At 39.5% G+C, this 27067-nt stretch overlaps 1 protein-coding gene across 2 annotated transcripts; it reads left to right on the top strand.

Moving 5' to 3' along the window:
* The first annotated feature begins 279 nt into the window (after positions 1-279).
* Positions 280-27003, top strand: smchd1 (structural maintenance of chromosomes flexible hinge domain containing 1). 2 transcript variants are annotated; one of them, XM_067578583.1, is made up of 48 exons: positions 280-842; positions 2683-2758; positions 2971-3129; positions 3248-3330; positions 3492-3625; positions 3771-3885; positions 4660-4779; positions 4908-5074; positions 5163-5253; positions 5351-5567; positions 5665-5785; positions 6240-6423; positions 6600-6638; positions 7733-7927; positions 8109-8222; positions 10125-10231; positions 11615-11697; positions 11831-11944; positions 12766-12846; positions 12947-13084; positions 13175-13319; positions 13576-13678; positions 13918-13990; positions 15605-15738; positions 16305-16433; positions 16540-16764; positions 16931-17073; positions 17505-17590; positions 17678-17796; positions 19159-19320; positions 19549-19677; positions 19789-19868; positions 20020-20177; positions 20295-20410; positions 20541-20602; positions 20701-20788; positions 21392-21523; positions 21673-21828; positions 21923-22049; positions 22522-22641; positions 23105-23190; positions 23300-23422; positions 23631-23812; positions 24808-24917; positions 26025-26095; positions 26179-26347; positions 26450-26608; positions 26715-27003. In XM_067578583.1, the coding sequence occupies exons 1-48, from the start codon at positions 675-677 to the stop codon at positions 26807-26809; spliced, it is 5988 nt and encodes a 1995-aa protein (XP_067434684.1). In that variant the 5' UTR covers positions 280-674; the 3' UTR covers positions 26810-27003. The 2 variants fall into 2 exon arrangements, with proteins under 2 accessions (XP_067434684.1, XP_067434685.1); XM_067578584.1 differs by lacking the exon at positions 6600-6638 and having other exon boundaries at positions 281-842.
* Positions 27004-27067: the final 64 nt, after the last annotated feature.

The following is a 27067-nucleotide window of genomic DNA, read 5'->3' as shown; positions in this document are numbered from 1 at the left end:
TCTGTAAGTGTTTAAACAGCATTAAAGCTTTTTGCTACAATATCTAAAACTTTTTCATACGTGTAAGTGGTGAAAAAACGGAGAATCAACTGCTAAATATTATTATTTATGCTTCTCTTTACTTTTCCCTTAACTACGGATCAGAAGCTGACTTCAGCGTCGAGTTGGTGGTGTGTCTTTTCGCGGAAATAAGAGATGTTTGTCCGTAGTATGATTCCGTAGAGGGTTGCGGCGTGGTAACCCTCGCGAGAGTGATAATTTTAACCCAAATCATGATCTTTTCCTAACCGTAAACCAGTGTTATTTGTGCTTAAACCTGACCAAACCTTAACCCCAGCGATGTCACATCATAAAAACATAATTATTTTGTACAACGCGCACAATGATGAAACAACAAATCTCGCGAGAGTTTGGCAAATCTAGGGGATGCACTATGACCCAGGCACGACTAACCACACTGCCCAGTCAGACCCGAGTGAGGAGGTAAAGGAGGAGGAGGAGGAGGAGGAGGAGACGGGAGGAAACGTACCAGACTTAAAATTTGCAAAAGGGACTACTTTCCATACCACACAGCCTGACAAACGTCCGGATTTGTGAGAACTCGTGTTTACGTTAAAGACGACTGTGAAACTTAACTGCGTTTGTAAGTTACTTTACGCGTTGAAGTGGAGAAGATGTTGAACTCCAGCGTCCAGGGTCTCTCTGCATCCTTCCTGCAGGACAGAAGATATGTCAAAAGGATCAAAGTTTTCGACTGTCGCTTCGAAAATATTCAGCCTAAGGGGGAACTGTTTGAAACAACTCGTTTGGACTTTAACGGCTTCCTTCGAGAGCTACACAAGGCAATGTTTGCTAACTTTACTTTGGTTTTGGAGGGGGGGGGGGGGGGGGGGGGGGGCGGCAGGTCAAATAGTGAGGTAACAAGTTTTAGAGTGTCTTAAATTCAAAATACCAGACTTTAAAAGGTTAAATTTGCATATATGAGGTTTCCATTTCAGCCTTGACATGTCATCACATTTATTCAACCATTTATTTCTGTCTAAAAGCTGCACAGTGTTCAAAAAGTAACACATTTGTCCAAATATATATATTTTTTGTTATTTTTTAAATGTCATTATTTTAGCTGTTTGTGCAGCAGAACAACAATATGTGTTGTAAGTATGTCAGAAAATCCTGTCCCTGATAATTGTTACACAACACTTCCTGCATCATTTGAAAAAAAAAAAAAGTGTCTTCAATTTCCTTGTATTTGGTTTCCTAAAAATCTATTAGAGCTGCAGCAATTAACTATTTTGATAAGTGATTAATCGTTTATAGTCATTGTTTAAGGAAGCCCAAATTCTCTGGCCCCGACTTAGTTTTGGATGACACAAAACAAGACATTTGAGGGTGTTATATAGACCAAACAATCATGAAAATTATCATTAGCTGCGGCCCTAATATAACTGATGTGTGACTACACCTTGTTGACTCAGCTTTATTACCATAGTTTGTGGTTGTTGTTGAAAATACAAAGAAAGTAAAGACACTCTGCAATCAAATTCAGCCTCGCAAAGGTCAAAATGATGCAGTTTCCATTGAAACTGCTTCTGTAATATTTAGTCTCTCCTCACTTTTCATATGAAATGAAACTGAAAGAACTGGTAACTTTCAAAGTGATAGGATTAACTGCAGGTGTGATGTAATAAAACGCCCTTACCGTTAGCGAGGTGTGTCTATTGAACTGGCAACTGGGAGGATATAGCCTAATTTAGACTTCTTGTATTTGCCTAAAGGAAACGAAACTGGCAAGATGAAATGACCCTGTCAGGGCACATTGCATTCCGCCACTTGCACATCGATGTCTCGGTGTGCCACTCCCTTTATGTTTTATCCTTATATGCTAATACATGACATGCTGACATGCAGCAAGTTTGTTCTTTACAGACAAGCCTCTATATTTGACCTTTAAGGCGATTAAGTGAGGAAAAAAAAACCTCAAAAATTGTTTTAAGTGTTACAACTAGAAAGAATTTTACAGTGAGATTGTCCAATACTGGTGTAGATTTTTAAAAGCTGATGTCAACCGTTGGCACTGAGTAGGTTTTGGCTACTCCAAGAAAACAAACTAATCAATTACAATCAATTGTGTGAGAAAAGTGAGAAAATAATCAGCAGATTTATCGATAAATGGTATAACCATTACTTACAACCCTTAAAGGTACTATTCACACACACGGGACATAAAATGAGTTGCCTCCAGACAACAGTATATTTCTGTTAATCAGTACTGAAGTCGTGATAGTTTATAGATGTTGTGACGTGTCATCTTGGCAAGGTAGGTAGAGGTATGCAACAGGACTTTGCATAGTTACACTCAGTCAAAGTATGCACATCGCTACCTACCTCACCAAGATAACATGTCATGACATCTCTAAATTGTCACCACTTCATTAATGACTAACAGGAATATATTGTTGTTTGGAAGCAACTGATTTTATGTCATGTGTAATCAAATGTTGTGATACAGTAAAACAGAATAACACCTTTTAAGGGTTGCAAGTAATGGTTATATCATTCATCGATGCGTTATCTCTGTGATTTGTCTATAAAGCTTGCGTGTTATCTGGCAATATTAAAATATGATCATAAAACTTACTAGCGAAGAACCGAACACTCACTCTGGTTATTTTTGTTTTACAGAAATTTTCCATCCGTCCGCATGAAACATATGTGTTGGTCACGACAGACAGAACAGTCCTGGATTTTGACAAATTTGGTGAGTGACTCAGTTCTCGTTGGAGCAAAAGTGCTGCCATGAATTATAGATGAGAAAATGAACCAAATAATTTTTTTTCTGATTTGAATTCGCTGTGATTATGTCTGTTTTGAATGTTTAAACTTGACTGTTAGATAATGCTATAAGTCTATTTATGTCTGTGTAAACAAGAGAGATGAGAAAGTCGTTTGCCGTCTTTTGTTTTATTGCAGCGATGCTTCAGGATGCCACCACGCTCTACTTGTTGCAACGGGAGGATCAAGCTCTGTCAGAGGCGGTGGAGGAGCACATCATGTTTGCGCCTCATTATGATACGTTGGTTCAGAGTGGCATGTATGAGTACTACGCCAGTAAGGGACACAATGCATTACGTAAGTGCTTACATGATTTCAACAGAAGTCAATAACCAGTCAAAGCAATACATGTTACGTTGCATACAATCGCTCATAACTTTAAATCATTAACTTCAAATGTTTTTGTTTTTTCCAGCCTATGCACTTGCTGAGTTGATTGACAATGCTCTGTCAGCCACAGCTAAAAACACAGGTGTGAGGACAATAGAGATCCGAATGGTTGGTCCTGCAGTTGCATATAAATTATAACCAAAACTTTATGTATTTTTGCATATTGATTTATCATTAATGTCGGTCTGTGAATTAGAATTAGTCTGTGAATTAGTTTTAGTATCTGAATGGTAACTTAATGATATTTCGCTCTCTGTGTTATTGTCCAGCTGTTTGATGAAACTCTTGGGAAACCTGCAGTGATTGTCTTAGATAATGGGTGCGGGATGACCTCCAAGCAGCTCAATAACTGGGCGGTGTACAGAGGCTCTAAATTTGTCAGGGAAAACGGCAAGTTTGCAAGGTTGGTGTGCTTTGCATTGAAGCTTCAGATGACCCATGTTTTATCCAAGGTGTGCTATTAATGTTATATATTTTAGTTTAAAATAAAAATGGTTTAAAACGAGCAATTATCTGTCTGTTTTTTTGTTTTTTTTTCTTCACTACAGTAAGGAAGAGGGATATGTTCGGCCTGATCCTGTCCCTCGTAGTCTCAACAGTGATATATCCTACTTTGGAGTTGGAGGAAAACAGGCCGTTTTCTACATCGGAGACTCAACCAGGGTAAGTCTTCAGAGAAAATAGTGTTTATTATCAGTATTTTATGTTAACTATGAATCACATGACTGTACAGCAGGCTTCGTAAAAGGCGTCACTCATAGTGACAAACCCACAGAGACCAACAGACAGTTTCCCTCAGCTCTGTGGAGCTTCATAGCAACTTTCAGCTCATTGTTCATTACTCTCGCAGCATTGTTTTGTTTTTGTTTTCAGCAAAAAAGCTTTAAACAAAGACAAAGTTAAAGATTTAGCAGCTAAAGAGCCAGATATTTCCCTCAGGAGTTGGTGAAGACCAAAACAGAGCTAAAAGGAGAGTGAATATCGGACTTGCATATCACCAGGTGGCCAGAAACATGTCTCTGATTAAATGCTGATGTTGCTCCATGTCTGCTGGATGTCCCATTCAGATGAATGAGGGAGCTGTAATTTTCAAGCAGTCTGTCTGGATATGGCATTATAGCATGTGCAAAAAGATAACTACAGCTGTCGATTAATGGATCGACAGAAAATTAATCAGCAACTATTTTGATAATCAAATAATCCTTTTAGTCATTTTTAAGCAAAAATGTCAAATATTCACTGGTTGTTGTTTCTCAAATGTGAGGATTTGAAGCTTTTCTGTGTCATAGATTATAGTAAATTATGGTGAACTGTAGTACATTAAAAAAAAAGTCTTAAGAAGTTGTAACAGGCATTTTGACATTTTAATTGATAATGAAAATAATCATTAGCTGTAACCCTAAATATAATCATATATTTGTTTGTTTTTTTATTTAGATGATCACCAAGTCAATAGGCTCCCCAGATGTTCATGAGCTGGTTCTGTCAAAAGAGGACTTTCAGAAAAAAGAGAGGAATAAAGAGGACATTTACAGCGGATTTATCAAAAACAGAAAGGTAAATGCTGAGTAAATGCACTTTTTGTAACTTCAAAACAAGCTGATCATGATTTGTCATTTGGGGGTTCCCTGATTTAACATCTCTGCTGTCTCTCCTCTGTGTGATGGTTTATTGTGCTCCTGCAGCCCGGTGACTCATCACATGTGAATAAAAATGATGAGCGCTTCCTCCGTGCCCTCATCGCTGAGGAAGCTGGGAAGGAAAGCTTCACCGCCGTGGTCATCACGGGAGTCTTGCCCGAGCATATCACTTTTCTGAAACAGGATTTTGATATGTGGACCCGAGAGCTTGCGTGAGTTCATTCCCCCGCACCCTCCCACTGGTAATCCAGACTCTTACCAGGTCCCAAATTAAAATGCATTGTTTTGTCCATATTTCAGTCACGTATATCACTATTACGTTCACGGAGTCAATGGAAATGACTCGAGAAGCAGCCCTAACAACTTGGATCAGTCTAAAATTGACATTCAGGTGAGTCTGCTGGTCTTAAAAGGTTTAATTGATGATCACAGTTACTTGCAGTTTATAATACAACCGTTTGACAGCTGATTGTAATCTCTGTAATCAGGTCACTTTGCGGGAAAAGCCTCCCAGATGTCCTCGTATGATGAATCTCAAGGAAGTCGAGGACGACATGCAGACTCTGTACATAAATGCTGCTGCAGACACGTTTGAGTTTAGGGTCTCCACTGATGCCGGCACCGGGACAGTGGAGGGAGTCGTTCGGTATCATCCCTTCCTCTATGACAAGGAGACGTACCCTGAAGAGCAAAACACTGTGCAGGGTATTATAACTTATTGAAATATACACATATATGTATGTGACATCTGACTGGCTTTGGATCACAACTTTGGATTTTATTATGGTTCTTTCTTCATCAGCGCTTCCTGTTGACGAGATTGACGAAAACGAGTCTGAAGACGTTCATCTAGCAAGAGGGAAGAGGCCCATATTTGAATGTTTCTGGAATGGACGACTTATACCTTACACCACAGTTTCAGAGTAATACTTTTAACTATTTTTTTTTTTTTTTTTACATCTCTTTTATCACTAAAACTTTAAAAGATAGAGGTAACTTAATTCTTTGTCGTAAAAGTTGCTTTGCTATTCTTATTTGCTTGCTAGATAAGAGTTACTGTAGATGAAAAGATTGATAGCTCTCATCTTGCCTCATGTCTTTATGGTAAATGTGAAGCCAGAACCGGCAGGGCAACCAGCAGAGACCGCAGGGAGGCTGTGGCTGGGCCAAGAAATAGTTACAGCACTTAAATCTCTATAAAACCATAAATTGTCATTTCACATTTTCAGTTTTTTGCACAAATTAAACAAATGAGCTATAATGTGTTAATTGTGTGTTCCCAAAATGTCTAACTATTCCTTTAGCACAATTTATTAAACAATTTGCAGTTTGTTGGTTTATTTGTTGTCGACGTTTTTTTCTATCCGTTTGTTACAGGTTTGACTGGTGCACTTGGCCTAAAGGAAAATCAAAGCTGCCTGCGGAGTGTTACGGTCGGTTGTCAGGGGTGCTTTTCACTAATGACACCTTTAAGGTCACCACGAACAAGCTGACCTTCGTGGACCTGGAGGTGAAACTGAAGAACAAGGAAGCCATCTTCACACGCGTTGTGAATGGACAGGTGGTCAAACACTTTTTTTTTCTTCCTAAGCTCTTTGATTACTAGAGCAAATTACAGCCCCTCACAGAATACAGTGTATTTGAATCAATTTAAGATTGATAAAGCCATAAAAGTTACATGATGATTCTTTTATTGCTGTCAATGTTGTTGATATTTATTATTGGAAGTGTTCACAGGGAAAGAACAGCTCCGCAAGTCCCTCCCCCCCGATCAAGGTGCCTAACTATAGCAAAAACCAGGATACAGAAAATGTTCAGCAAGGGTTTGTGGTAGAGTATAGAGTCCATACTGTAAGCAAGCCTGTCAGTGATGTTCTTTATATGTCTAATTTCCATAGTGAGTAAGTGTGTGATAGGGATAAAAGATCAGTCAAAGACAGCAGGTTTGTTGCTACATCTGTCCCCAAACAAGGTGCTTAAACAAATCGAAAGAAAAGAATTCAGCATATGTTGAAAGACTATGGATTAGTCAAGTGACTTGGCGTAAGTGTTGAACCTACTGAGAATTGTCAAAATAATATCTTCGTAATGACCTTTAACACAATAGAGACCGGAGCCAAAGTATCAAAGTTTAATAGAATTTATTTTCTTGTACAAGAAGGAGCGTTTCACAGTGCAACACACAAGATGAGGTTTTAAAGAAAAAGGCTCCTTGAGGAGCGCTTACAACAAGTTTTTATACAGTATAGGTGGGCGTTTCAGTTCTTCTCCTAATCTGTCAATTATAGACTTCATCGATAATGTCATGACAGTTTTAGGTTCTCCTGTTGAGGAGCCAACCTGCAAAACTGACCCCTAGATGACATGCTCTTGACCTGTCTCCGACCTTTATTTCCTCTATCTTCCTATTACGAATATAATACTGAACTCCCTTTAATCTTATCTGATGAGTCTGCTGATGTTGCAGTACAAAACAGGAACAATTCATCATGACTTCTGTAAAATAGTAGCACCTTAAGCATCATAATTTTTATAACAAGAATTAACACACAACTCTGCAGCTCTCTTAACCTTTTATTTTGTCTCAGTCATAGACTGTATGGATGAGCAAAGTAAAAACCCTGCCAGATGTTTTTTCTCAGGAGCTGTGGAAGTAGAAATAGAGCTAAAAGGCCAATGAATATCTGACTTATCTGAACTTAGCCATAACAATTTGATAAGCCAGAAATAATCAGTCAGATGCCAGTTTTGTAGGCTTTCCGTCTCCTAGTGGTCAAAAATATCTTATTGTAGCTTTAAGCTGGTTGTATATATTAAACAGCTAAATTCTGACCAAGTGTTGCTGAACTTGTTTCTTTCGGTGTCCACAGAAACAAAGAAACATTCAGTCGGAGTTTACCAAGTGGCTGCAAAACTGTCACGAGAAGTTGGACAAGCAAGTCAAGTTTGTGCACTTTAAGGAGATCATAGCACGAACAGATGTGTCCGCTAAGAAAATGCAGCATCCCTGGGCGACTTTCTCCTCCATCGAATGGGACGGCAAAAAATACAAAGCAGGCCAATGTGTAAGCATCTATTTGTTTATTGTGTTTTGTTTGAGCGTACATTCTGATCAGTGAGTCCATCTACAGTACCAGTAAAAAGTTTGGATACGCTTTCTCATTCAAATGAATGGGGAGGTGTGTCCAAACTTTGGACTGGTACCGCTTATTGATACGCATACATACGCTGCACTTCCTCATACAGGTGAAGTCTCAGAAAACGGTGCCCATCATATACGGAACGGTGATTAGGTTTTTGCTGTATGGAAATCATGACAGAGACGTCTTTGCCACAGGAGGACTGGTTGAACTGACTCTGGTAAGGAAGTTTTTATGGAGTTTGTATTTGAAGAAGTGATAAGATAAGTCTGACTCAGGAGTCTGTGTTGCTTGTCATCCCTCCCCCGTCAGTGTCTGAACTTAATGCCAAATCATCTGCAGAAAAAAACCTAAAAATGAACATAACTGTTTCAATTAAGACTTTTATTACCCAGAAAACTTTAACTTAAGCATGGCATCAGGAGGCTGCACATTCGACAGACCTAAACATGGAAGAGTTGGCGAGATGTGGAAACCATGAAACCTACGTCTTTACAGGTTTACTGGATAAGGCTGGCGATTTTCTATATTCTTCTTATTGTCAACAAATCTCATTCTACTTACAAGCATTGTGTGTATCCAAAGCCTGACATATCATATTCCTCTGCACTGTGGACCTCCAATGTTGTCCAAAAACCATTAAAAACACTTCAGTGAGCCACACCGCTGCACTGGGTGACATTCTCCTTCACCACGAAGACGGTAGTTACTGTAGTTTGTTAAACAACAACTCCAAAGGCAGTAGGCAGATGCTACTGTTTATGGCATCGCTAGCTTGTTGTGCTACATATTACAACCTCTTTACTTTGTGCTACATTGTAAAATTTCTCAAAAATCTTCAGTACAGTAAGGGTCACTATCTCACAACTGTTATTAGTCTTTAGAGTATCGTGGAAATGTCGTTGCATCTTTGCTCAAAAACCACACAGAGACATAAAGAAAGCATTAAACATTGTTACTTGTTGAAGCAGTTATAGACAGTGTACAATCAATTACAGTCAGTAACAATTATACAAATGTCCAAATACAAAATTGCCTTCCTTAGTGCAGCAACTAGTGCAATGGCGTGGCTTATTCACACGTTTTGAACAGTTTTTTGGACAACAATGGAGTTCTACAGCACAAAGAAATAAAAATAAGAAATACTCTATTAATCCTGAGTGAAATTGAGGTGTCACAACAGCATCGTCCAGCACACACACAACAATAGAATTAAAATACAGTAGTTATTATACTTACTAGTTATTATAGTTACTTACACTACGAATCACATTCATACGCTGAATGGGTACAGGGGCTTCCATGCAAAGTCCCATCTTGCCCATCAGAAGAAATCTAATTATTCACACACTGATGGCACAATTTGGGGTTAAGTATCTTACCCAAGGACACATCGACAGGCGGACTGGAGGAGCCGGGAATCGAACCGCCAACTTTCCGATTAGAAGACGACTAGCTCTACCTCCTGAGCCACAGCCGCCCCATGTTTACGTTTCACGGTTTCTGCCCCTCGCCAACTCTTCCATGTTTAGGTAAATGGAGTGTGCAGCTTCCTGATGCGACGCTAAAGTAAAAGTTTTCTGGGTAATTAATTTCTAATTGGAAATTAGAAAAAAACAAAAAAACGCCAGTCAAATCCTTTAAGTGCGTGAGCCAATGTTCAGAGTTGTTCAACCTCGAAAATCTTTGGACAGATCTGACCGCAGTACATTGATCCTCTTCATCTAATCAAACAGAGTTGTAGAGTATCTGTAGGGAAGAAAGACAAGACTCAAATCCAGATGTACAGAGCGAGGTAGAGACTTTCACTGCTCATAGTGCTTCTATAAAGAACTGATCTCTATATAAATAATATGTCTCATGTTAGTTTTTAAAACGTGAAAATTATAATTCAGTTGTTTAATTAAAACACTTTTCATTAACAGTATTTTGTTTGTCTGTAAATTAATAATAGTAAAAATAGACAAGATTCATTTTAAATTAAGTCTAATACAACAAAATATTGAACAAGTTAAGGGGTTTTTAGATTGCAGAAATGAAGACTATTGCAGACTTTTCTGTTTGTTAACAATTGTCTTTGATTTTACTTGAATGGAGCATAAGATTGATAAATGTTTCCTAGGAACCCAAAGCACTTTACGGCACAACCAAGATCATACCCATATCCAAGATTGACAGGAACGCCACTGATGATGCAATCAAGAAAAACATCGACAATGACCTTGCCAAGTGAGTGAACAGTTACTATCAGGAATGCTCTGAAGCTAATAACAAATGTATGTGACCAGTAGCACCTATTCTGACTGATTTGGTTATGAGTGTGGTGGAAATAATGCAAAAGGTTATTTTCCTTTACCTTATCTCTTTGTCCTGACTAAGCCATGTTAGTGTAAAGGGGACATATCATGCTTTTTTGATTTTCTGTCATTTTTTTTAATATTGTTATAATCTTGGATGTCTATGTTAAACATGGTCAAAGGTCCAAAACGTAAGGTTAACGTTTGTAAAATGCTCCCTGCAAGTCAAAAACAAGTATACGACTGTCCATTCTGTAGTCTTTGTTGCTAAGGTTGTTCACGCTGTTCACCCGCATGTCTCAGATCAGATGTCGGCTTGAACATGTACGAATGTATTTGAGATAGGGCTGTAGTCTCCTGGTCGACTGGTCCATATGCTCTCATCTGACCAAATTCTCATTGGTGGAATAATTGCCGTGCTACTTTCAAAAGGAGAAAAGTGCTACATCAGTTGCCTTCCAGGATTAATCCATTATTTCCTGCGGCGGGAGGGACAGACTAACAAATTACCTGTGAAAACGGGGGTGTATTCAAAACACCCCGTTGTTTTCACAACTTTGAATTCGCCCAACCTAACGGAGACTGCTGGGTCTAACTGTACTCAACGTTTACTGAACGATTACTGAGTCAGTGTTTCTCCTATGATAATAATTACAACGAGAACCCCCGCCAGGCCAAAAAAAGTGAGTCAACCTCTGCGTCGTTACCTAGGAAACTATAGGTAGTGTAATTCGGTTTAGGAATACGGCATTGCGTAATATGTTTGCGTAGTGAGTGGGAAAGAGCGAGCGGCAGGAAAGTGACGGTGGATGCGAGCGGAGCAGAGGAAAAGGTTAGCGGTAAGTTGTCAGTCTGGCGGTAAATGTACAGTACAGACTCCAGTGTAACAGTTAACAAATGCTAAAAAGTCACGTCTGTTGTTTCCCCAAGTGCTGGAAAAGTGAAGGGGGTTAGCTCCAAAGTTAGCAACAACAAGTTAGCCTAACCTGAAGACGCAAAACAGAGACCCCAACAAACAAATTAGTTGAAGATTATGTCGGATTTCAGTCGACCAAGATTTTCAGATTCGGATACCAAGATTTCATTTCTATTTGAGTGGGCTCATTTGGAGGGAGGCCTTAAAGAGACAGGAGCTAAATCAGCCATAAAGGGTCAGTATAAGATAAACAAGGAGGTTTTTTAACTGTAAATTAAGCAAAGATATTACAGTAGAGCCCCAGAATACAAAGATAGACCCGCAAATGTGCATGATACGTCCCCTTTTAACCCTCTGAGACTTTATCAAGTCAAGTAAATTTTATTTTCTTTGTTCCAGGCTTCCAGAGAAGCTGAAAGTGGATTGGCCTGAAGGTCGCCCTTGGCCACAGAATGCTGTGCGTCCAGCTGGGACTCTGTTAGGTAAAATTTTGCAATGTTTTCACACCACAGTTCACACATTCCAGTATCCCATGTGCAGTGAAATGTGATAATGTTGAAGAATGTTTTAATGTTATACTTCTTGTTTTGTGTTTTCGCCTTTGTATTATTTTAGGGCCGTTCACAGTTGAAATCCTAAACAGGAAAGAAGAGTCATTATCCAAGATGCCATCAGTGGGCCAGGGAACAGTGAAAAAACTGAGTGTCCAGCTTGAAATAATCCAGCACGGTAAGATCATCTGTGTCATAAAATAACCCCACATTCTTCTAAACTTCTTTATTTTTGCTTGAAGTAAAATCAGATGGTTTGATTTATAGAAGTGAGATGTGGTATTTTTCTTTTAAAGATAAAAGTCATCAGTCAACTAACTAGAAAATGATTCACTTTAACTATTAAATTTGTTTACTGTTCTCTTCAGCTCCTTGGTGTACAGTTTGTAATCGTGTCTTTAGCTGTGTCTCAAATCACATACTTCTGTCAGTACACTTTCATGTAGTACACTGTGCACACAATGTACATACTGGCGTAGTGTGCAAATTTTGACAGGTTAGTGTCAAATCAAACACAGCCATTGTGCACTTACTGGAAATAACGATCGCAAATTAGCATTAGCTAGCATTAGCATTCGCACTATCAAATCATTGCAGACTGCTAAATTAACCCAAAAAACATACTGATGGCTTATATCCGACAACAGTATAATGGTGCTTAGTGCTAAAAACACATGTATAACTTACATTTGTATAATGTGGCGATGTTCACCATAGTTACAATGTACCCGGCCACCATTTCCAGTTTGAAAAGTACGCTAAGTAGCCAAGATGGCGACCATTGAGGGCGAGAAGTGTCCATAGTTCCACACTCAACTTTTTGACTGTTTTGAGTGCACAATCCGGGTACTCACAGTGCACTGCATTTTTCCATACTTCTCAGTGTGAACGCACTTATGCACTCAAAATGTTAAGTGTAAGTACAGAAGTATTGCAATTTGAGACACAGCATTTGTCTTATGTATGTAGTAGTAAACTGTGTTTGTCCTTCATACGCAGGTCCTAAAGAAGATCAAACTGTGTTGACAATTAAGAATGACCAACCTTTACCAAAGCATGGCTTCTGGTTCAAAAAAATTGGTACATATCTATTTCTGTATCTGTTATTTGTTTGGATGCCCTGATTTTTGGTCCACTGAAAGATCATTTGTCAATTTTGAAAATGTGTCATCCATGCCAGAGAATCTGAGCTGCCTGGGGAAATATACCCTGTCGCTGACCACTATCATTACGATAGATGACCCTAAGGCCAAGGCCAAGGCCACAGTCTTTGGAGACAAAGCGCTCCCAAGCTACAAACTCAATTTCACCATCAAAGGTAAGAACCACAGCAATGAAGTGTCTCACTCTCATATTCATGATCCCTTTTGCATGCATTAATCAAACACTTGTGCTACTTTTGTTTCAGAGGGTAGCGCTGAGAGTTTCACTGTGGGTGCAGTGAGCACCACTCTTCGTGTAGGAGTGCCGTTCGACATTCCTCTGCAGATAAAAGACCGTTACGACCACTTAACAACGCCTCCTCCCGATCTCGAACCTGTACTCAAATGCAGGTGGGTCACTCCCGTGTTTCAGGTTGACTTGAGAGCTTACTTGTGATGCAGTGTTTACGTATTAACTCCATCAGCAAAAAACATCTGCTGGTGGGTAAAAACATTACTTCAGTTTTGTTGTCGGTTGTATGTTGTTATCTTGGCAGGGTAACAAAGTGTTTGAATCTTTTCCAGCTACTACATGAAACTGTTTACCATACATTTCATAATGCCTATTGTCACTATCAATATTATTATTATTATTTTTATTATTTAGTGGCCTGGAGCTGAGTTACGGGACAGTGGACTACACTGGAACCACATACACCATCAGAAATGTCAAAGCAAGAGGAAAAGTTCAGAATTACCAACAATCCAAGGTCAGAGACAATATACTTTCTCTCTTAAATTTTCATAAGTTTGCCTGTTTGCAAAAGAGGATGATGGAAAATGTGTAATAATGGTAATAATAGTGTTTACACAAAGGATTTTCCAGCTGAACCTAAATGTAACGAATCATAACTCACTTGTCAGAACATGTCATAGATCTTTTCTTCTTGAGCAGGAACATTGTTGTTGTAAATTCATGTTTCTTTCCATCCTATATTTTATTTTGTAGACATATGACCTGAAAGTGACCCTACCTGGCCTTAAAAAAGACTCTCAGACTTTAAAGATCAGCCTCCTGCCCGGTAAGTCTGATTTATTTATTTATTTAGAACAATAAGTGAGATGTGAAACTTTTATTCAGTAACCTGTGTGAGTGATTGGGTTTTATTTTATGCTGGAAATAATATTAGTTCATAGACAATAAGCAGATTTTGTAGCACTTCATCAATAATAGTGATTGTTTATGCAATTTTTCAAAAAAAATGTGACATTTTTCTCAATTTTCTCACATTTTATAGAATAAAAGATTAATCGATTAATCAAAAAAAAGCAACAGTTATACTAGTTTTACACCTAAAGGGCTGTTGAATTGTGGTTATTGATGCTATTTTGGTTGAAACGCAGCTTATTCCTCACTGATCGTTGTGTCAGGGGTTCGGTTTTAAAACAAACAAATCCTTTTGTGTGGATCTAAGTGCAGAGGAAGGAGCCTCCAGTGAACTGTCAGACACAGTAACAGTTTCAGACAGCAGCTGTTGTAGATAAGTCGATTAGTGTCTCAGACAGATCTCTTCTTCAGCAGGAGAGTCGTGTATATTATGCTGCAGCAAGGGGAAAACCACATATTGTACAATGAAGAGGATCAACATGATTGATGTCATGTGGGGGCTTTTACTGGGGGTTCAAGGAAAGGACATGGCAGGTCAGAAAGACCTTTGGAGTTTGCCTCAAAATAGTAATAATAATAATAATACATTCAATTTTTTCTAGTAAGCCAAGAGCACTTTACATATAGCTCTCAACATACAGTTCTCCAGTCTAGATTTAAAAAAAGATATGGACTCAGCATTGTGGATTGAGGCAGAGGGAGCCTTCCAGTAGGAGTAGGAGTAACCAGGAGGAGCTGCAGCACTGAAGGCTCGGTCCCGCACAGAGCGCAGCCTGGTGCGAGGCGTGATAAGGAGTCCATTGTCTGAGGAGCAAGAGGGAGTGTAGATCTTCTCCTCATCTACACCCCCTCTCACAGCCAGATGAAGAAGACATTTGTGCGTGAGGAGAACTTTAAATGTCACACAAAAAAATGGAGATGTTGTAATAATATTAAGTGATAATAATAAAAAAACTTTATTTGTGTAGCACTTTTCATACAAGAAATGCAGCTCGTTAATGTGGGACTTGAAGCTTAGATGGGTGCCGTAGGGTTGGGGGTGATGTGTCGCCAGGGTTTTCTGTGAGTGAGAACCCTGGCAGCCAAATTCTGGACATACTGGAGTCTGTCCAGGGCTTTATTGGGCGGTCCAATTAAGATGCCGTTACAGTAATCCAGACGAGATGAAACAAATGCACGGATGAGGGTCTCTGCAACAGAATCAGGAGGTGAAGGCAGACTTAGTGATGGATTTTACGTGTGGTTCAAATAAAATATGGTGTATTTTAGAGCAAAGTAGTGGCAGAGGAACAAGAGTGAGCACAAGATAAATTAATTAAAAGAAAACAAGACAATTACATCTTCCTCACACGATGTGATTATTTTCCTCCAGCTGTGGTTGACGTGTTAATCTGTTGGCCACTAACATTCAGGTAGAATAAGACCAACGTAAAGCTCTTCTTTAGCATCTCAGTTTTCAATGTGTACATAATCATTCTGAAAAAAGCTGTGACAGTTGTTTTGTCAACTGCATGATAATGTTTTTCAGGTAATCCACAATACCTCCATGTAACACCAAAAGACGTTAAGGTAGAGAACGGAAACCCTGCCAGTTTTAATGTTGAAGTTCACGATGAGGCTGGAAACATCACTGCTAACCCCAAACAGACTGTCCGCTGCCAGGTAGGACTCACTAACACAGGGATATCTGTGGCGTCTGTCCACTTTCTAGAGCCTTTTTCTCACAAAAAGTCTAAATTCTGCCTGAGCAGACATGCTTGACACAGGAAAATGTGTCTGTTTTTACAGCAGTATTGCAACCCAATTTGTTCAGCAAGAGCATGTGTCTCCTGAGAGTATCAGTGGTCTTCAGTAGCCACAAATTATCCTGTATGTTCGCCAGCAAGTAAATTTCCCAGCAGGAACCATTAAAAATCTCAGTGAAAGGCATTGCATTGTTAAGTATCATCTTATTAGAAGGGCCTTTCATTTCTAGACAGAAAACACACTTGTGGTCAGAATTGCTGTCATTGGAGTATAAATCTCACAAATAAAAGCAACAATCCACAACAGAAGACACTTTGCTGCGCCTTGTTTTTGTGAGACACATTTTGTTTTAATGAGCTGAGACATGTTAGGAACTGATGTAATTTATGCTCAAACCTCCACACTCCTCTCTGTTTTTTTATTGATATGTCAGTGTATGTTTGTGAATAAATAACAAAGTCTGTGCTGGTTGATTTATCCAGGTGCAGTCGCTTCCACCAGTGACAACTGACTGCAGCAGCACTGGAGCTGGACAGGTTATGACAAAGCCCATAAACCTGAAAATTATCAAGGGAGAACCACAACTACTCAAAGTTCAATTTGACATGCAAGTAAGTAAAACATGACCAACTGCTTTTAAGTTTCTCCCTACAATAAGGTTCTGTGATTAAAGCATCGGTCATAATGGCTTCATCTTTTCTGAATTTTTACCACAAGCTTTGGAAGAACGTACCGTTGGTCGTGAGAGAGCTGAAGGTGCTGCCCAGCACGAGAGTATGCCGGATGGAGCTCTGCAGCCAGGATGATGAGAATCTGGTTCTGAGGAACAAGGAAAAGATCGAATGGCTGGCTGGAGGCTTACTAGAGAATCTCTTCTTTAAGCTGTTTGATGAGGCTGGCAGAGAGGTACCACTCACTGCTGAAATAGCCGCCACGATCAAGGTGTGTCTGTCATATATCATGCATTGTCTGCCTTTGTAGATGTTTGTTTTGTGAATATCAGAGCTATTTCCTTTTTGTCATCTGGAAAAATTTTAAAACAAATCAGACATTTAGGTGTTATTGTATTTGAGCGCTATTTTCATTGTGGCCTTTAACTGTGTTTAAGGTTAACTGGACAGGAGATGTAAATCGTGAAGATCTGCTCCAGGGGAAGCTGCCCGATGTACAGGTGCCTACTCAGGTGCAGGAACAGCGCTTCTACCAGGTGTCCTACAAAGACCAGAGTGTGTCTGTCTCCTTTACTATAACGTAAGTCACATAGCCAGCTCAAAGCTGTGATTCAGTGTTTGCAAGCTCAAAGGAATAGCTCAACATTTTGGAAAATACGCCTATTCATTTTATTACAGAGTTAGATGAGAAGAGCGATACCGCTCACATGTTTATACATTAAATATGAAGCTGCAGCCAATTAGCTTAGCACAGCACAAAGATTAAAAACATGGGAAACAACTAACTCACAACCCAGCATTTTCACACTGTGGTGTTTGTGCAAATTAAACAAACGAGATACAATGTGTTAATGGGTAAGCTTTAGAGGTGCTGGTAGGTGGATTTTTTCCAAACAGAGCTGTAGTTTCCCCCTGTTTCCAATCTCTATGACTAAGCCAAATGCTGCAGGATGTTACTTTGGACTTACTGTGCAGATATGAGAGTGGTATCAATCAACGTTTTGCCTTTAGGCCTCGCCCAGATGAACCAACACGGCTAAAAGCAACACTGCTCCAAAGCACAGTGAAGCTGGGGGAAACGCTGCTCGGACACATCAGTGAGTATGAACCTAATCTCCCAAAAATCTCACCGTTGAGGATACGGTTGCACATAAAAGATTACACACAATGTTTTCATTATACAGACTTGGAGCTTGTGGACCAGTATGATAATGTAACAAAGACGCTAACCTCCTCCTGCGTGAACCACATCACCGTGGACGCTGAGGGTCTGGACAAATCGGCCCTCGCCTTCACGTGGCAGGTGAGAACGAAGATACAAGAACCTAAATGGAAACCGGGAAATTTAGAGAATGAAAGAATTGTTAGACCCAAAACTTAAATTCAGTCCTTCAGTCATACATGTTTAGCTTCAAAAAGACAGTTATGTCTATTAAATAGCTCACTAATAGTATTCAGATGTTTAGTAGCCAATCACCGTCTCATATTTTCCTGTATAACGATGTGTGGCATGAGACTTATTAGTTCTGCTTTCTCCTGCATATTACTGTATATGTCACCCTGACCTCCTTACCTTCATCTGTCCTTTTTCCACTTTCACACCATAAAAATCACACACATTAGAGAGTGAAGCAGTCAATAAAATTTTAATAACACCGATACACTGATAAGGGTAAGGACTGATAAGGAACACCTACTGAAAAACAGCTTCTCTGATCTCTGCACCTGATGCATTCCTGGACAAAGGTGTCTTTGTCTTTGGGGTCAGAGGTCACTGTGGTGCTAAGAACTGGGAGTGCTTTGATTTATTGCCTGGAAATTTTCATCCCTAATAAATTTACAGGCTCCGCGAGAGCTTTGTTGTCAGATTCCAGCAGTTGAGAGTAATGAGCGCACTCCTTAGACATGTTATGTATATGTTTAGACGCTGTAACTGAGATGTTTGTGGTTAACTAAAAAAGATTTTATAATAAAATTTTCCTTCGAGTCTCACATCATACAGTGTGTTCACAGTCAGCTTTGTTCATTAAGCTCATTTCTTAAACATCATGTAAACGAGAAAATCAGTGATCAGGGTAGGAGGATAAGAGAAACCTGATTTCCACAGGTAGATCTCTTCAGGAGAAAGCTGATTTCTTGCCTATGTGTAAGTTTAATTAGGTTTCCGATCACAATGTGCATGACAACTTTAGAGGTTTAGAGCTTTAAGGTGTTGCTGTGCCAGCTGGGCAACAGGATAAAAGGAGTTTACATAGCGATACATCCTCATATTGTAGTTCCATCCAAATTCTGGCAAAACTGAAACTAACACAAAAAAGCTTCTATAAAATCTAAATAAGTCAGTTTCCGCCACTGAAGATTTCACTATATTTTGACATTCAGACACACAAGTTGTGCTTTGTCTGTCTGCCTGTCCTCTCACTGCCCCGTCGAGTCTACTACAACACACACAACCCCCACCAAAAAAGTCAGGAAGGAGTGTCTTCTATCAATAATACAGTTAAAATCAGGTCAGCTGTCAGAGAACTGCTGCATGTATATGTAGATTTACCGGGTTACTACAGTGCTTGTTGTCTGGTTACCTGTTTAATCTTTCTTTTTTTTGAGAGCATGTAAACGCACTGATAGTTGATGTAAACATTGTTACTGTGTTTGTTGAAATCAGGGGAGCAGCAGTTCTGTGGTAGTGAAAGGGGTACGGTTCCAGTCTGGGACTCCTGGCCCCAGGGAGATGTGCTTCACCTACAAGGGTTATGTGGAGCGCGTCAACGTCGAAGTGACTGCCGGAGTTCCTGCGCAGCTTAAACTCGTCAGCGGACCAGCGCAGGTAAGAAAGAGTTTTTACTGTGTAATCGCAACCTCCCTGGTTTGAATCCGATCGTGAACTTTTGTTGCAAATCATTCCTCCTCTCTCTCTCCTCACTTCCCTTCTCTTCTCTACTACCCACTATCAAAATAAACACATAAATGCACAATTAAGATACTTTAATTGTTAGATTTTTTAATGTTCAGAAGGCCAGACTTACTGTTAAGCCCATGTTTTTTTATGTATAAGCCTTTGCAGGTGTTGAATGACCACGGCCTCCCCACAGCGTTCGTCATCCAGCTGTGTGACGAGTGGGGAAACCTCTCCCCAGACCAGAGGGTTGTGGTGGAGTTAAGGTCTTCATCCTCACTACTGAAGGTTAGAATAGAGGGAAAAGAAACAGACTGCTAACTGCATCCATTTATACCTTTTTTTTTTTACACATCTGAAATGTTGTTGGAGAAATGTAATGAAATCTTGTTGTTTTAGCTGAAGACAACTGTTACTTCACAACCGGTGAACGCAGAGGGAAAAGCTGCTTTCACTGTTAAAAGTGTGAGCGGACCAAAGTGAGTGTCACCTTAAAATAATAATAAACTTCATAATATTGCAATACAAGAATAGCTGAATCTCATATGAGTGAGTTGATCCATGATTTAGGGGTCAGCCAATGGCCCACCATTCATCACTGGGGATGTTGATACTCTGTTGTTCCACTAGGGGGTGCTATCAGCTGGCGTTTAGAGGTTCCTTCAACAACAGGCCCATCCACGGTCCCTCTGTGAATCTCACTGTCATCCCTAATCCCAACAAACCTGTCAGCCTGCAAGTGGAGTACGACACCAGTGTCAGGTTTCCTGCTGGAAGCATCTTCCCTGGTTTGTATCTCTGTTTTTCTCTGTTTGTGGGACTCTTCCTTCACTATATGCACCCAGTTTTGTCTCAGTTTTGTGTCTCAGCAAACGGAGGACATCTGTGTCTTTCTCTCTGTGCAGCGTTCTCTATGACAGTGGTGTCTGATGAAGGCAGCCCGATTACGACTTTTAACCCTGCTGCTGCGTCCATGTTTCTATGGAAGGATACGCAATCAGGACAAAGGCCTCCAGAAACAGTGAGTTTCTAGTTTCTAGTTGATAGACAGAGAGGATATTGTGTTTTTTCAGCTTGTGTCTAAAAACTGAAGAAGAAAAAAAACTTTTTATGTTTATTTACTGTTAGTTTTGTACTATTCTCTTTTCTAGGCTACTGAGCTGAAATGTAGTAAACCCAGGGTGGGTGAAAAGAATGACTGTTTTCACTTCAGGTAAAAAAAAACAAACTTTAACATCCTGTTTCTGTTCTGTCTGAGTCACTGCATGATTTAAGAAATTCTAAATATTGTTTTTGTGTGCTATATTGCAGAGACAAAGAGATCCCGGAACAAGTTGGAAAGCACATCATCCAGTTTTCTCTGCTTGTAGACAGAACAGAAGTCCTGTTCAGTGATCAGGTTGGCTGAACATAAAATCTACAAACATCACAGCGAGTTACTTGACAAGTTACCACCAGACAAAATAAAGACTGCAGCCATACTAGTGGCTTTGTGAGATTAGAATAAGGTATAGTGGTGATTTGAGCTAAATACTCAAATGTGATGCTAACATGCTCACCAGGAACATGCTGATGCTGCTAATCAGCACAAAACAAAGTACAGCAAAGTGAGAACATTTCATCCAGAGGGGAACATGAATGTGAATCAAATTTCATGGCAATCCATCTAATAACATTTCACTCAAAACCACAAATTTTAACCTCTTGGTGGCACTAGAGGAAAAGTCAGAGGATCTCCAAAGTCAGTAGGATTCATCTTTTTGGGACCAAGAATATTTGTATAAAATTTCTCTAGCAATACATCCAATAGATGTTGAGGTATTTCAGTCTGGACCAAAGTGGTGGACCAACCGACATTGCCACATAATATGGAGATGATCTCCATGTTGTTTTCCTTCATTAGTAGAAAGTAGTTTTTTGTTGAGTTGTAGCAGAGCTGTGGGTCAAAACCCTGACTCACTGAGAGAAACGACTAACCACAGTTCTGTTTCCTGTCGCCTAGATTACTATAAATGTGGTGGCCAATCAACCTTTCAAACTGGGACCTGACTCTCAGCGTCCAACCCCAGTTGTTTCCTACACTAAGGACATTGCCAACCGAACCTTGGTGGAGAATATGACTCTGAGGATAATGGTGAGCTTTCATCATGAATGTTTACTTATTGAGAAAGAGCAAAAACAGTCTTAAATTTCCAATTAAATAAGTTCATTTTAAATTTGAAGTGTGGCTCTTTACCAGCTGATATATAGCCTGACTGACTGAGTTGCCTTGATTGATTCCAGGATTCATATGGTAACCCAGCGGGGCAGAACCTGGACGGGAAGGTGGTGGTTTCTATAAAGAACTCTGGTGACGACAGGAACAAAAGTCTCCCTCTGTTTGATGGCAAAACCAACAGGACTCAATTTAACTTGATTAAGGGAAATGCCCACATCACCGTGAGTAACTATTACATCTATGGCATATCATAGACTCTGTTTAAGGTCTCCATGCACATCATACACATGATGACTGTGTATTTATTGTCCACAGAGGTTGGCCATCATGGAGAACAGCCCCGGCGACGATGGCAGTTCATACATCCTGGTCTTCAAACCTGAAGTCTCAGTGATTCGAACGCCCCTGGCTTCTTTTGAGCTCCCCTTCCATTTTTACAACGGTGTGATATAACATGTTTTCATTCACGCAGCTGCTTGGATAAAATTAGTGCATGAATGTGTGTGTATTTCACGTATGACTATTTAAAGGGTCAGTTTGCTGAAATTACAAATTCGTACGTTCTCACTTACCCTTCGTGGTACCCAGCCGTGCAGGTAGTTTTGGTTTTATTTGCTCAGATTCAGAGATAGATGTCTGAGGTTTCTGGAAAGTTGCAATCCTGTTACATTTTCTTGATGTCCTTTGTTTATGCTTTGAGCACTACAAACAAAATACAGTTCGCCTCCATCGTATTGGGTTGGTGGCAGAACTTTCAGAGATGTATATCTCACAACCTGAGCAACTAAAACCAAATCTTCACAGGTACAATAGATGTGACAAGGGGTAAGTCAGAAAATTGGTTTCAGATTTGTGTGACGCAACCCTTTAAACTTCTGTCTGGTAACTGTCTATTATTTATCTTCTTTTTTTAGATGTAGCAAACCAGCGGAAGATATCTGAGCTGTCCAAGGAGAAACATAAGCTAGCGGAAGAAGTTGCTACCCGTAACGCCTTCTTCAAGACGTACACTGAACTCCTCACTGAGCTGACCTGTAGGATTTCATCTCCTTTTTAAAAAAACAAAAAAGTTGATATTTAATGTTTGCATGTCATTCGCATGTGCTGTGTGCCACAATGTTTGCTTGTATCAAAGGCTGGTTGTTTAAAATATTTTGTTTTTACATTGAGGAATAATCATGTTTTTCTACAAAATCCTCTTATTGTTTTAACAAAAGAAGCTAAAGTTCTCAAACGTTTAAGTCTCAACAGAAGCAGCCATACAAGAACTTCACCTACATAAAACAGTCTTAAATTGGCAAATGTTTGATTCTAAATTAGGGAGTTTCTGGTTTATAAAAACAAGTAAACAAGATTACAGATCTAACCAGACATTTGATGTCTGCATGACATATTTTGGCTGGTACCAAAAAAAAGTCTTTAGGTGTGACACCATGCTCCTAATTGTCAGAGTTTGTTTGAAATGATCTCTGATTTGAACTGATTCCTCCCTACCAGCTCAACACCTGGATGCAAGTAATAGAGAAGCTCTCATTAAAAATGAGCTGATCAAGAGCAACATGAACATGGCACAATGTGAATCTGTAAGTTATTAAATATATCCACAGTTTACTCCTGTATAAATGGAAATTACAATCTAATCTATATATATTTCTTGGGAGATGACATGTGCATATTTATCCTTCTTTGTAGATCCCAAGTATTGACAGACTCCTTGCAGAGATGAACACTGAAACCAGAAGGATTCTGAGTATGCCCAGAAGAATCTGCTCCATTCACGACCAGTTCAGGGGGCAGCAGGATGTATTAGGAATGGTAATGTCACAGGGGAAAAAAAGGACTTTTCTGATTGTTTAGTGCCTTAAAAGCCCAGTGTGTAATTTCAGGAAAGAGTGTCAATGTTTTGGGCTAAAGTGTGTGATAGATTTAAGTGGGGAAAGGACTGACGAAACAAAAGTATCTTTGCAAATTGCAATTTAAACAGTTTAAACTAGAGGAGACTGCTGTGTGTTTTTGAATGCAGGTTGGCCACCTGGCCTTCGTGCAGGATGAAGATGCCGCCCGGGTTATTTCCTGGCATATCAGGGGTGACATGGACTGTGTCATTACCAGAACGACGGCAGCAGCACGGAGGATCTACGACGATACGCAGGGCAGGCAGCAGGTCATGGCACTTGACAGTGTGTATGTGCCACCGGGCATCAGGTACCTACGTCTTCTGTGTTAGAGAGGATTTTTAAAAATGAAACTCAAGATGTGTTTGTGACTAATAAAAAGTTTGATACCTACAGTTTGAAGCTGTAAGTCAAACACCTCTGCTCTTATTTTACACACCACCATTCATTTCAGTATAACTGTTGGCGCCTGAATAGCTTTCCTGATAAGATTCCTGTGTGTCCTTGATTATAGTCTTTAATTTTTAGGCCTTCTCCAATTTTTAAGACTCCTAAGCAACAACAGTAATTTAAAGATCTCGTGGCAGCTCCTTCTTAACGCAGGCTGTTTAAAACTAAGCAACAAGTCCTGCTTTCAGTCATCAAATTAGATACATTTCAGTTCAAAGGAAATGCAAATCAATGCATGCTTTGAAACTTGGACAATAAAAAATGAAAGCCACAATTTGTGATTTCATGTTTTATCATTAACAGTTCATAATGTTGTTTGCTTTCAGTTTGGTTTACTTTATAAAAAGGTGATAATTATTGTATATGATCACAGCGCATATTGCAACCATGCTGTGCAGTTTTAGATATTTTAATGGATTTTTCCCACTGTTTCATGCACTTATTTTTGTTGTTGTTACAGTATTGTTGTATAAAAATGCAATTTAAGTGCACATTGATTGATGCTGCTCTGCTTTACTGTGCAACAATAATGTAGCTATGAGAAAAATGTAAATGTAGCTTTGAGAGTCTATTGGCTAATTGATTTCCACACTGTAAAGAAATGAATGAAAGTCAGTGACAGCTTCAAGCAACATGAAAACACACTAAAAAAAATTTATGGCGTGAATTTGAAACAGCTCAGAAAAAAATGTCAAGTATACGTGATTTTTAGATTAAGAACTAAATCCTCCAAAAACACTGATATAATCCTGGACATCAAAGTTGTGAGCAAGGTGTAGCATGACTCTACTGCTCTCTGAGCAAAGTCTCAGATCATCTCTCCAGTCTCTCTGCTAAGATTTGAATTGCTTGCAGGCCACTGCCACACATATACAATGGCCGCATGGTCTTTAATCCCCCTGGGAACCCAGTGTACGCCAGAGACCTCCTGATTTACTCCCAAAACAAGGAAAGCTGTGACATCGGTGAGCTTCCTTCAATGGTTTTCCTTTTTTCTTAGCATAACGTTGTTTATTTGATGATTTATTGCAGATTTACTGTAGAAGTCCAAGACTGTTGTGGTTTTTCCCGGAAGCTTCCCAGCTCTTTGTGTTTACTGTTGTTGGGGTCTTTGCTCCATGCCCCCGCCGCTCCTGTCGGGGTTTTGGGTAAATGGTTCCACCTGGGATCCAACCACACAAGGGTGGAGGGTTTCCTCTGTGGGGGCCCTTTCGTTGGAGCAGAAGTTAGACCTCTTTCACCATATAAAAGGACAAGGCTGGCGATTTTCTGTATTTTTCTTATTTTCGCCAAACCAACAATGAGTGTATCCTAATTCACAAGTATTGTGTGTATGTGTATCTGAAGCCTGATATAGCCGTTGTTGATCAGAAACTATTAAAACATGTCAATGAGCCACGCCGCTGCACGGGGTCACATGTTCCTTTACGACAAAGAGTTAGGGCACCTTAGTTTGTTTAAAGTGATCATGTTTTCAGTCTCCAGAGAGTAGTTCCATGTGAAACAGAGGTCACTGTGCCTGCGTGGGAACGCAGAGCTGTTTCTAAACAAACTAAAGTGCCCATACTCTTTGTAATATCACCCAGTGTACTGGTGTGGCTCATCGGTGTGTGTTATTAATAGTTTTTGGCCAACAGCGGAGCTCTACGGCACAGAGGAATACAATCTATTAAGCTCTGGATACGCACAATACTTGTAAGTAGATAAGTTTATTGTTGGTTGACAATAAGATAAATATAGAAAATGGCCGGTCATATCCTCTTAAAATTACTTTAGATTTGGTGATTTTCTTCAATTTCTGATTTTCTTTTTTTAACTTTCAGGGATAAAAGTTGGTTCCTTCTATATTTTTTAGATTTAGACTGTTAACAGTTTCAGGCATCAAATTTATATTGTCTTCCTTTGTCAATCTCATTTATAGTGAAAAATTTATTTATAAAATATATCAATGGCTACCTCAAATAAGCGCTTTAATCTCCTCTGTATGGTTTTAGAAGTTGTAAAGAGTCAGATACATAAATTTAGATGTATTACAACAGTCTGAAATTTTCCTGTTTATCCTTCCTTTGCAGTGTTTAGAAATATCCTTGGAGATACCATCCTGATTGATGACCTGGACTCTGCAAACAACTACAGAAGGGCGGTGAGTGACGCTCACTGCTGGAGCCGTGCAGTAAATTAACTGGCCTGCTGTTGTTTCTACTCTAAATGCGCTGTTGCTTACAGGTGGTACAGAACAAGACACGGTGTCCCACCATCCTGACCAGACAGGGGGAAAGGATAAGTAGCATGGGCAAGTTCGGAGGCACACAGAACAAAGCCCCGCCAATTCAAGCATTAAAAGTGTTTGCAGCTCCCCTCCCACAGGACTACCACAACCTGAAAGATCAAATAGGTGACATCTCTCAGTTATACTTTAACGTTCATTTTTCTGGTTTCGATTGAGTGAGTTTGTACGTTAATTTCTCTTCTTTTTTTTTTGTTGGTTGTTTATCAGAACTGCTCAACAAGTACAGATCTGCTCTGAAGAAAAAGGAAGATGCACAAAAGGAGCGAGATGATCACATGAAAGAGCTGAAATCTCCTATGATGAAAAAAAAGCAACAAGAAATGGAGGAGAAAAAGATGCAGCTACAGGAGATTGAGAGACATCTTGGTAGGTTTGTTGACCCGGGACTAAGGGCAGAGAACACATTTGACACTTTTTTATTTGTACTTTTTTTGTATTGTTCATTTCTTACTGGTCTGTCTTCTCCTTCCAGGGTCAACGCCAGTGAGACCAACGAAAAGGGGTCATGGGAATGCTGGTGAGCCATCTGGCATCATTACAAAGAGAGCAAAGCAGAGCCCCAGATGAACATGGCTTAATTGAACCTGATTGTTTGAGCATAAGTCTCAAAATTTATTTTATTTTATTTTTTTTACTTCAGAGTTAACTAGGTGGTTCTATTTAATTTTATATGTGCAGGATTAACAAATTTGTAATAGCATGGTATATCTCCAAAAATGTCTGGATTTTTTCTGTATAAAAAATATATATTTGTCAAGTTATCTCTTTGACTGTGTCCTTATTTCCACTCCATGACGACTTCAGTGAAATAAAACGTGAAAATGT

The sequence above is a fragment of the Thunnus thynnus genome, chromosome 21 (genome assembly GCF_963924715.1).
Source record: "Thunnus thynnus chromosome 21, fThuThy2.1, whole genome shotgun sequence".
NCBI classification, from domain to species: Eukaryota; Metazoa; Chordata; class Actinopteri; order Scombriformes; family Scombridae; genus Thunnus; species Thunnus thynnus.
The sequence above is the reverse complement of the archived record's forward strand: the minus strand, read 5'-3'. Positions and strand labels throughout refer to the sequence as shown.

What these genes read in the sequence shown, in the direction of transcription:
- smchd1 (XM_067578583.1), top strand. Translation starts at nt 675, where the DNA reads ATGTTGAACTCCAGCGTCCAGGGTCTCTCTGCATCCTTCCTGCAGGAC. An exon ending in AGGGAAATGCCCACATCACC is followed by an intron (nt 21,829 to 21,922) that starts GTGAGTAACTAT and finishes TATTGTCCACAG; the next exon opens with AGGTTGGCCATCATGGAGAA. An exon ending in ACATGGCACAATGTGAATCT is followed by an intron (nt 23,191 to 23,299) that starts GTAAGTTATTAA and finishes CCTTCTTTGTAG; the next exon opens with ATCCCAAGTATTGACAGACT.